Source organism: Anguilla anguilla, chromosome 2 (genome assembly GCF_013347855.1).
Source record: "Anguilla anguilla isolate fAngAng1 chromosome 2, fAngAng1.pri, whole genome shotgun sequence".
Lineage (NCBI taxonomy): Eukaryota > Metazoa > Chordata > Actinopteri > Anguilliformes > Anguillidae > Anguilla > Anguilla anguilla.
This window is the reverse complement of record NC_049202.1, coordinates 9,630,270-9,641,755: the sequence shown is the minus strand read 5'-3', so window position 1 is coordinate 9,641,755 and position 11,486 is coordinate 9,630,270. Positions and strand designations below refer to the sequence as shown.

At 48.5% G+C, this 11,486-nt stretch overlaps 1 protein-coding gene across 12 annotated transcripts in view; it reads left to right on the top strand.

The window, feature by feature from the left end:
• The window catches only part of LOC118220683 (glycine N-acyltransferase-like protein 3), a 31,747-nt gene that overhangs the window by 16,242 nt on the left and 4,019 nt on the right, over window positions 1-11,486 (top strand). The window contains exons 1-4 of one of the 12 annotated variants that reach the window (XM_035404755.1): window positions 3,363-4,966; window positions 5,110-5,286; window positions 7,009-7,130; window positions 7,390-7,399. The exons of 5 other annotated variants lie outside the window; for them this stretch is intronic. In XM_035404755.1, coding sequence (XP_035260646.1) covers window positions 5,211-5,286; window positions 7,009-7,130; window positions 7,390-7,399 — 208 coding nt within the window. In that variant the 5' untranslated portion in view covers window positions 3,363-4,966; window positions 5,110-5,210. 6 more of the 12 variants (XM_035404754.1, XM_035404758.1, XM_035404760.1 and 3 more) reach the window with 6 other exon arrangements.

The following is an 11,486-nucleotide window of genomic DNA, read 5'->3' as shown; positions in this document are numbered from 1 at the left end:
CAACAACCTTTTCCTCATCTCTTCTGGAATTTCCTTTGATTGTGGCATACTGTGCTTATAGAAACTTTGTGGTGACTACTTCACTCTGATGGAAAGATTTGACATGAGTGAGTTTTGGATCCATCGGGGCTGGCTGCAATCAAGCTTGGCTGTGTACAGTCAGCTGAATCTAATTACCAATTAAATTAGGTTAATTGGTTGTGTAATTAAGGGGGCAACTACTTTTTCACATGGGTAATATGGGTGTTTGATAACTTTTTTCATTAAATAAATGAAACAATTTTAAAAATCTGTTTTATGTTTACTCAGTTTACCTTTGTCTAATATTACATTTTGTCTAAAGATATGCAATAATAGAGTATGATGCAATAATAAGATAACAGAATGCAAGTTCTTTTTCACGGCGCTGTAAGTTTTAGCTGAATTTCAGTGCTATGATCAGTGTTTACTATAAAATACTGAGAATAATTGCAACATTCAACATATACAACAGTTGATTCAAAACTCAAGAATCTTTCAGGTTTTGATGGCTGGCCTGCTGGATCCAGGTCTCTCCCACTCTGGCTCTGTGTATCGCCAATATTTTACAGGCCTGTCAGTAATTAGGCTTTGTGTTTGTGTGCTTCTGTTAAAGGGGTTGACAGCAAACATCTGGATGCAGTGAAGGAACTTGCAGCTTGGAAAAACACACCAACAAAGACGGAGGTGGCCGTGTTTCTGATGACACTTGAGGATGCCAGCCATCTCAAGGACCCAAAAAGGTAGAGAAACATTAGCGCAACATTGTATACAAGCTTCACCTTTGCCAGATTTCTTCCTAGTAATAATGCATGAAATAAATCCACTGACTAAATATCAATAAATATCACATATATAAATCAGTCAGCACATTATCAGTGTTCACACATGCTCCTAATTGTTAGAAAATTGGGCTTGTAGCTTAATGGTTGGATCTCTTTTGCAAGGTGCTTAAACTGAATTGTCCCATTAAATGTCCAGATGTATGAATGGAAATATGTTTAAAGTAATAATCTCGAAGATTTTCATTAAAACAAATGTCTTTTAAGTCACTATCTGTCGCTGCATTGGGTAACACAATGGTGATTGAGCCTATTTTTATATTAATTTATACTATTATTATTATCATAATTCATGATTAAAAAACTTTGTCTGTGGCGACATTCCCGGGAAAAAATCACAAGCGGCGCACAGTTAGTGACGCGTTTTTCATCACCCATCAGTGGTTGGTCCGCCAGAGAGGGTAGGCCGAACTAACGCAACAGGCTCGCTCTTCAACTCACTTGTGTGTGAGCGGCGTACTGTCTTTTCCAGTGTCTGCATACGTTACAATAACAGAGAAAGGGGGGTTGGGGGAGTTATGGAACCCTAAAAAGTTTTTGTGTAACATGAGAGATCATATTATTTGTTGATGTAGATTTCGTATTACATTTAATGACAATGTAACTTCACTAAATTACATAGCTATTTGCACAGCTAACGCTAGCTACCGGACCATGTCAAGAAAGACAACATTAGTTTAGACAACGTTGCGCACAGTATCCATCTCTCATATCAGGTAACATTGCGTTAGCTATCTAGCTAATGTAATTAACACAATCTAATGTCGGCTAACTATTAGAAAAAAAACGCTAGCTAACGCTACCGACTGGTACCGACCTCGCAAACCGTCTCTCGAATGCAATGCTACCTTGTTGCAACGTTGCAGTGTAGCCAACTTAAGGCCAGTTCAGATCAATGATTCGCAACGAGACTGGGTGCAACTTGCAAAATTCCAAGACGTCTGATTGTAAACGTTCTAAAACTGCACTTGGCGATTTAACAAGGACGGTCTTTTAAAACCTCAGGTCAGGCAACGGCTCTGCTACTAGCCAGTTCACACCGCTGCAATTTTCTCTGCAACATTCTAAAACCGTTCCGCCTCGTTGCGAATCATTGATCTGAACTGGCCTTAAGATTACCGTTATTTACATTGCCATCGAGTTCATCAATATATTATAATGATCGGAATAAAGCCGGGGTATGTGGAGCAGAGCCGGGTCTGATTTCTGACGACGTCATGCAGAAGAAAACTAAATAAAAGAATACGGCAGTATGGATTAGCATTGTTATTATTTCATTACACTTCCTCATGTTCCTTCAGCCTTTATGCCCTTTTTGATGAAATGTTTTTGTTTTATTCTTCTTGTTCTGATTGCTAATTTAACACCCAGCTCAGCTTTATTTTCGAACAGTTTAGCTAACAAAACCAGAAACACCAGGGGTAACATTTTGCAAGGCAGTTGTTTCAAAAATACCACACAACAATCATTCACGAAAAAGACTGCTTATTGTGCACGAGATACATAATTGCACGAGCCACAGCGAATCCCGCAAATTCTTCTCTGCAGTGTAAAGATGTTCATACGGGGCAAAAGGTGGATAAAGAACGTTTGCAGAAATTGATCATCACTAATTCTACCCCAGGTTTGCTACGGCATTTTAACCCGGCTCGGCAGTGTAAAGACATCTTGAGTTAGCCTAATGTTATACAACGAATGAGTATGTACATAACGTTACTTTTATAACAACCGTTTTTTATTCAGTAAATAGTAAGTGTTATAGTTGGCGTGCCAACTGACTGACATCACACAGGCGACACTGGTTGGATCCGGTTGGATCTATGGGAAGTGAGGTCCAAAAACACACCTGCAATTACCGCTTCTCGCCAGTGGCACCGCCATAGAGAACGAAACTGAAATCTTCGAGATTGTCACTTTAAAGCATATGATAATAAATATCTGAATGTAATTGAATAATCCTGTCCTGAATAATGATTCGATTTGTCTCTCTGTCACTAGTGATTTAGCGAGCAGGCTAAAGCCGCTCACCACAGCCCATGCTGAGCTGATCAACAGCAAATGGAAGCATGGGTCCAGCAAGAGCAGCTACAACTCTATAGTGAGCTTCATCTCTAACTACCCCAGTTTGTGCGTGACCGCGGAGGACGGCACACCAGTGTCCTGGCTGCTCCTGAGTCACTACGGCGCCCTCGGCCTGCTCTACACCTCACCTGAGCACAGGCGTAAGGGCCACGCCCGGCTGCTGGTCACCATCATGGCCAGGGCACTGCTGGAGCAGGGCCGCCCGGTCTATAGTGTTGTGGAAGAGGGCAACGACCCATCCTACAGACTCTTCACGTCTCTGGGCTTCAGTCACAAGCCAGACTATCGTGCAGTTTGGTTCCAGCTCAACCCCAGATGAATGTCCCAGGAGCAAGTGACAATTTCAGATCCTGTTTGTTAATGCCTGGTGCAATTGATAGGTTTTTTTCTTGTAAGTGTACCTACATTTTGCCAGTTTAGTCTCACTGAATATAAATACTTTTGCAATAGGGATTAGGCAGATATGTCAGCACCGTCACATACCTAGATTTTAGATTATGGCCTTTGAGAGAGAGGCATTATTTGATACAACAAACTTGTTCAGATTTCTGCTAATAGGTAATTCCAAGTGATTTCAACAAAATTCTGGGGAGGACTACTACTTTCTGAATCTGGATTTTCCACCTCTGCTCCGACCAGATACTGATCAAAGCTTGCACCTTGTCACTGGTACACAATTTTGACAGGTTTTTTTTTTCCATTTCAAAACGTTCTTGCTCTCTAGCTGTTCCTCAATGTCTTTCTGTTCCCGGTATTTAAAAATAGCTCTTGTGGTCTCCTTGGCGATTCTCGCAAATATTGTGATTGACTAATCCGCAATGTTCAGTGCTATAAGCTCCACCCCAGTAGTTTGCAGACCTTAGAATAGTAATACCTCACACACAGGGGTGACAAGGGGGGATAAGAACCATGTCCCAGGAACCAAAATTGACCTTTAGTTCTGCAAAATGTTCCTCCATCCATCCATTATCTATACCCGCTTATTCTTGGGCAGGGTTACGGGGGGTGCTAGATCCTATCCCAGCATGCATTAGGCTTGAGGCAGGAATACACCCTGGACAGGTCACCAATCTATTGCAGGGCCCCCACGCCATTCATTCAAACACTCATGTCTATAGGCATTTTAGAGTCTCCAGTTAGCCTAACTACATGTCTTTGGACTGTGGGAGGAAACTCACACAAACACAGGGAGAAAATTCAAACTCCACACAGAAAGGCCCGGATTCAAACCCAGTACCTTCTTGGTGTGAGGTGACAGTGCTGCCCACTGCACGACGATGCCACCCACAAAAAGTTACTGAGTTCTGGGAAAGGTTCCTGAGTTGGGATAGGTTCTGATTATTGCCTTCAACATTCACCTGGGGAGAAACAAGTTGTGGTTTGGTATCTTCTTTCATTCATTTCTGTCCTGACTTTAGCTTGTCTTTGTCTATTCATTGTTTAAGGCAGTTAAACCTTGGTCTTTCGATTAAATGTTGACTACTTTGTGTAACTCAATAAATCTCTTTGCTTTAATCTGGTTGTGAGTTATAGCCCACATTTGTATAAATGTTGATCCAACTGGTTGCTCTATCTATCAGTGAACTTGGTAATTTCATTTACAATTGATATAGCCTAGTTGATAATAATTAACAAATTAAATCAAATATATCTGTGTTATATGTTGGATATGTGTGGAGTTTGAACTGCTGAGTTGTGATCTGCATTCACAGTGCTTAATATTAAAACAGGGTGTTAGCTGCAAAAACTGCTGGATTCGGAAATTGTCCAGTGACAGTCCCAGACCGGTATCCGCCTCTCCCTTTCTCCCTTGCGGGCGGACTTTGGGATATCATTGCCGTGGAAATATTTTTGCACTCACAGCACTGCTATGAAAAAATCAAACAGCTGGACTTCCTGGTCGACGGGAACTGAATGTTTAGAGTAACCCTGGGGTGCATTAATAAAACTTTGCTGGAACGGTCTCGGAATTAACCGGGAGTTTGTGTTCAAATTGTCAACGAATTCAGAACCAAGGGACGAAGGTGAGGTGAGGTGACTCAAAAGCTTGATTTGCTCAACAGCTGCAGACCTGCAGACGCCGTGTTTCTTAAATGCGTGTGCTCGCATTGTAGTGTATAACGACACACCGTGCAAATTTTACGCTATCATGTTCCTTTTTTGTTAGGTGAATCTGCACAGTTAACACCGCCACAACAATATCAGATGATACAGGGTCGTAAGAGAAATCAAAGTATATAGTTTATACACGACCGAAGTTATAGTAGAATGATCATAAACAAGTCGGACAATAGTGGAGTTTTGTCGTGTCCTAACTCCAGGGAAAACCATAAAGAATTTCCAGGTAAGACTCCTTTCAGCATGGTCAAACGGTCGTTATGTAGGCTCCTGATTTAAGCGAGTACTGGAGGGAGAGGACATATGCGACCCGTTATGAGTCGGAAGTCGCTGTGATCAGTTTCATATCGATGTTATGCCAAAAATGTAAATATCATAAAATTTCCACAGTAAATCAGCTTTATATTTCGTATGCATATGACCTGGGAATTGCTTTTCACCAGTCTTGTGAAAGTGTTGGCCAAATATAGTACTGTCATAAGCCGCGTTTCACCGCAGGAACTTTACCCCGGAACTAGGAACCTTTTGAGGAACTCAAGCCGCGTTTCCACCAAAAGTCCCATGAACTACTTTTCAAGGAACTAAAAGGTTCCTTCAGCCCATTGTTGTCTGCGTTTCCACCGCGGTCTAAAGTCCCGCGAAGATTAGGCAAATTAGCCCACTGACGTATGAAAAAGCGACGTTGTCGTCGGTCCATCTGTCCTATGATTTCTTCTGTAAAACCACACTACCACCGAAGTAGCCTACATTATTTTCTAATAACCGGGACAGCCCGGAGGGGTTTATTCCACTTATATACAACGGGTTACCAACAATGACTGTATATGGTTACTTTTGTATTTATTGATTTTTATCGATTTAATCACCTGAAATTGAAATATTCTTCCGCAGCCGTTTGGGCATATTTTACCGTTGTCAAGCAAAACTGTCGTTGGTAGTTGAACTTGGACCGTTGTTATGCAACAAATAGGATATAACAGGCCAAGAGTCAGATTGTAACTGTTTTGTAGGCTATATCCAGGTACTTTTGGTGGAAACGCGGCTTTAGTTCCTTGAAAAGTAGTTCCTGTGACTAAAAGTTCCGGGTACTTTTGGTGGAAACGCGGCTATGTATGCAATTACAATGACCTTTTGTCGTCAAATCTCCACACTGTTGCAGTAAAAAGACAGTAGAAATGTTCTTATTTATTATGCATACAGTCTGGACCTTTGTCATCACAAATCCAGAGAATTTATGGCAAAGTGTTTTGGAACCCCCTCTCATACTTCGTATTTGTCATGCATCCCGTATACAGTTATGATCAAATTAATTACTGCTGTAAAACATTTTCATGTTGGGTGTGCACTTAGGCTGAGCCTGGTTCAATACAAATTTGGTTTATGTGTAGACTAACCGGTAAATCTTGAAATTGCATTTGCAAGTTGCAGCAGTAGCTACAGTAATGTGTTATTGTCCTCTAGAGTATTAAATGCTAGGTGAAAAGAATACTCCGCATTACGTACATTTTTATATTCATTCACTGACCTACTACAGTATGCCAGATGAAAAGAGGACTCCATATCTCGCATTAAATCGCTCTTTCTGTCTTTCCTGGTGTTGTGCTTTAACAAAGTACCACCATACTTGGTGTAAGAGGGCTTTCCTGATTGACTGTTAAGATTCAGTTGCGGTGAAATTTTGGAGCGGCTGATTTCAGAACCTGGGGCAGTCAGAGAGACCAGATTTTTTTCTTATAGCTTTTGATTTATTGATATCTGTCAGTATGTGAAGGAAATTTAACCAAATAGGAACAAAAGTGTTCTAAAACAAACTTGCATACCGCATCTTTAATAACCTTTTAGGATGGTACCAAATGACAACATTTTCCATGAGCAAAAGAAAGACTTCTATGTAACTTCCTTTGTTGAAAATTCGAGTTGTTAAATAAGTAATTCATCATATTTGTAGCTATCTGCTTATCCAAGTCAGCGGTCCACACCTGCAAACGTTGTAGAATGTATGTTCTGGGCACTGAAGAGTTGAAGTCAGCCGAACACATCCTAAGAGGATCATTCCCGGAATCATTGAAGGTAAAACTCTGTTTTATATTCCTGTTCAGGCCAAGGAAAACTCATCTCTCCTGTCTCGATTCTCAGACTTGTTAGTTTAAACTTGGGCAGTATACATCCAATTGTTCTCATTCTGTCATATATTTATATTTGCATTTTAATTTTCCATATAGTCTTTGCAATTAATTTGTAACTTGTTAATCACTCTCTACAAGCGAATATCAGTTCCACTGTACATTACACTGATATTATGCCAAATCTTTTGTCTTGTTATTTCTAGGTGTATGGCTGTCTGTGTGACGGTTCGGGTGCTGGGACCCAGGCGCAGAGTGGGGAAAAAAAAAACACGAAACTCAAAAAGGGGAAAATTAACAAAGACTTTACTAACGGGTAAACAAACAGGGAACAAACAAGGCCACAATGGGCAAAACCACAAACTCAAAAAATAACTAAACAAAGCAGAAAACAAGAGGGACTCACAAATACAGGCAGGGCAGAACACGGTCAGGGCAGAACGCAGGCAGGCAGAGCACAAGGGTAATTCAAACAAACAGGTAGGTCAAACAAATACAAATCAGAAACAAAGCACAAACAGGTAAAAAACACAGGCAGGTACAAAGGGTCTGAAACAGAGATTGGAAACAAACACAAGCAGGCAGGTACATGTAAGTCGGGTAACAAACACAAGCAGGCAGGTACATGGAAGTCTGAACATTCATCAGCAACAAACACAAGGAACCAGCACCCGAGTCAAGGGAACAGAGAACTTAAATAGACAGGGGTAACAAGACACAGGTGAACTCAAAAAGCAATCAAACCAAAAGGAGGGGATAAGACACAGGTGGGAACAATGATGGGATAACGAGACAATGAAACAATCATACAATTAACAGGGGGGGAGCAGGACACAAAACAGAAGTGCCGCCATCTGGCGGCCCAACAAGGGAAACACAGACAGGAAAACAGGACCATGACAGTACCCCCCCCCCAAGGGACGGCTCCTGACGTCCCAGGAGGCCGACCCGGGGAGGGAGTCAACAGAGGATGGGGGCTAGAGACAGGACAAGACAAGAACAGGGACAGAACACGGGAACAGGACTCTGACAGGAACAGGGACTGGACACAGAGCAGGAACAGGACTGGGGCAGGAACAAGACTGGACAGGACAAGACTCAGGGCTGGGCTGGACAGGACAGGAACAAGACAAGAACAAGACTCGGGGCTGGAGGGGAACTCGGGGCTGGACGGGAACTCGGGGCAGAAACAGGACTGGACAGGAACAGGACGGGACTCGGGACTGGAACGGGACGCAGGACTCGGGACTGGACTCGGACGGGGGAACAGGACTCGGGACTGGACTCGGACGGGGGAACAGGACTCGGGACTGGGCAGGACCCGGGCAACACAGGGAGACTCAGGGCGGGCAGGACCCGGGCGACACGGGGAGACTCAGGGCGGGCAGGACCCGGGCGACACGGGGAGACTCAGGGCTGGGCAGGACTCGGGGGAACTCAGGGCCCGCACATAGGGCGACACGGGGAAATTCAGGGCCCGCACATCGGGCGACACGGGGGAAACTCAGGGCCCGCACATCAGGCGACACGGGGGAAACTCAGGGCCCGCACATCGGGCGACACGGGGGAGACTCAGGGCCCGCACATCGGGCGACACGGGGGAGGCTCAGGGCCCGCACCTCGGGCGACACGGGGAAATTCAGGGCCCGCACCTCGGGCGACACGGGGAAATTCAGGGCCCGCACTCCGGGCGACACGGGGAAATTCAGGGCCCGCACTCCGGCGACACGGGGACTCAGGAAACCAGGGGGGACTCAGGAAACCAGGGGGGACTTGGACAGGGGCAAGGCAGACATACAGGACAGGACTGAGACGGGGCACGACAACACTGGACTGGGTTGGACAAGACTGACGGGGAAACAGACTGCCAGATACTGGCACAATCGGGAGACCTACAAGGACAGACACAGGGACAAGCAGGCGGGGAGGCACACGGCGACACCGACGGACACACAAAGGGACAGGCAGACAGGGAAGGCGAGGGGGGAGCCCAACAACTGACATAGGGACTGACACACAGGCAAACAAGACAAAACACACGCGGACTGGCACACTGACAGACAGGCAGACAGGCGGGCAAACACGTTGGCCGATGGGCTGACGGCTTGGGGGGCAGACAAACAGGCCAACAAACTGGCTGACACACATACGGGTAGACCAACAGACAAACAGGCGGGCAGACAATTAGACAGGGGGGCCGGGGAACACACGGACACACAGTTGGGAGGACGAACACCAAAGGGAAAATGGACACCAGGGGGAGCGACGAGACCGGGGGAGGGACGACCACTGGGGGGAGGACGGACTCCGGGGAAGAGACGATCACTGGGGGAAGGACCGACACCGGGGGAGAGACGACCACTGGGGGGAGCGACGAGACCGGGGGAGGGACGACCACTGGGGGCAGGACAGACTCCGGGGAAGAGGCGACCACTGGGGGAAGCGACGACACCGGGGGAGGGGCGATCACTGGGGGAAGCGACGACACCAGGGGAGAGACGATCACTGGGGGAAGGGCGAACACTAGGGGAAGCGAGAACACTAGGGGAAGCACGAACGCCAGGGGAAGCACAAACTCCAGGGGAAGCACGAACGCCAGGGGGCAAGGTGTGGACACTAGGGGGAGCGAGAACACTAGGGAAAGAACGGACACTGGGGGGCGTGAGAACACTAGGGGGAGCACGAACGCCAGGGGGAGCACGAACGCCAGGGGGCAAGGTGTGGACACTAGGGAGAGCAAGAACACTAGGGGAAGAACGGACACTGGGGGGCGCGAGAACACTAGGGGGAGCACGAACGCTAGGGGGAGAACGAACGCCAGGGGGAGCACGAACGCCAGGGGGAGCACGAACGCTAGGGGGCAAGGCAGGCGGCTTAGCCTGCGGGGCGGCCAGAGCAGTCTGCGGCGGCCCCTGCGGGACAACAGATGGGACCGTTGTCCTCTCCGGAGCTCTGGACGGCTCCGGAGGCCCCCCCGGGACTCGAGGCGGCTGCGGAGGCTCCCCTGGGGCTTGAGGCGGCTCCGGAGGCCCCCCCGGGGCTCGAGGCACAAGTAGAACCCGAAACTTGGATGTAGCAGGCGGCCTCCGCGGAAGGGTCAGAGCAGGCGAGGCCTCCGGGGCTGGAGGCGGCTCTGGGGGCCTCTCCGGGGCTGGAGGCGGCTCTGGGGGCCTCTCCGGGGCTCGAGGCGGCTCTGGGGGCCTCTCCGGGGCTCGAGGCGGCTCTGGGGGCCTCTCCGGGGCTCGAGGCGGCTCTGGGGGCGTCTCCGGGGCCCGAGGCGGCTCTGGGGGCCTCTCCGGGGCTCGAGGCGGCTCTGGGGGCCTCTCCGGGGCTCGAGGCGGCTCTGGGGACCTCTCCGGGGCTCGAGGCGGATCTGGGAGCCTCTCCGGGGCTCGAGGCGGATCTGGGAGCCTCTCCGGGGCTCCAGGTGGCTCTGGGGGCCTCTCCGGGACTTGAGGCAGAGCAGGCCGTGAAGGCCGCTCCGGGACTTGAGGCAGAGCAGGCCGTGAAGGCCGCTCCGGGACTTGAGGCAGAGCAGGCCGTGAAGGCCGCTCCGGGACTTGAGGCAGAGCAGGCCGTGAAGGCCGCTCCGGGACTTGAGGCAGAGCAGGCCGTGAAGGTCGCTCCGGGACTTGAGGCAGAGCAGGCCGTGAAGGCCGCTCCGGGACTTGAGGCAGAGCAGGCCGTGAAGGCCGCTCCGGGACTTGAGGCAGAGCAGGCCGTGAAGGCCGCGCCGGGACTTGAGGCAGAGCAGGCCGTGAAGGCCGCGCCGGGACTTGAGGCAGAGCAGGCCGTGATGGCCGCTCCGGGACTTGAGGCAGAGCAGGCCGTGAAGGTCCCTCTGGGACTTGGGGTGGAGCAGGCCGAGGGCCCTGCCATCTGGGCTGGGCAGGGGACAGGAACACAGACCACAGCTGTAGGGAACCCGGCTGGGCAGCCGGACGGGACCGGCGGGACCCCCGCAGGCCGGACCCTGGGAAGATCGCAAGCCGAGACCCCTCAAAAGGGTCAGGATCCGCCGGCTGATCAGCTGGAGGTCTGGCCGACCGGGAGGCAGCCCGACCACGGCGCCTCCGCGACCGCCCGCCCCGGGCACTGGGAGGTTCAAGCTCCCACCACCCCGATGGCATTTTAAACACAAAAAAAAAAAAAAAAAAAAAAAAAAAAAAAAAAAAAAAAAAAAAAAAAAAAAAAAAAACTCTGCTGGGTCCCAAACTGGCTGGTTCCTTCTGTGACGGTTCGGGTGCTGGGACCCAGGCGCAGAGTGGGGAAAAAAAAAACACGAAACTCAAAAAGGGGAAAA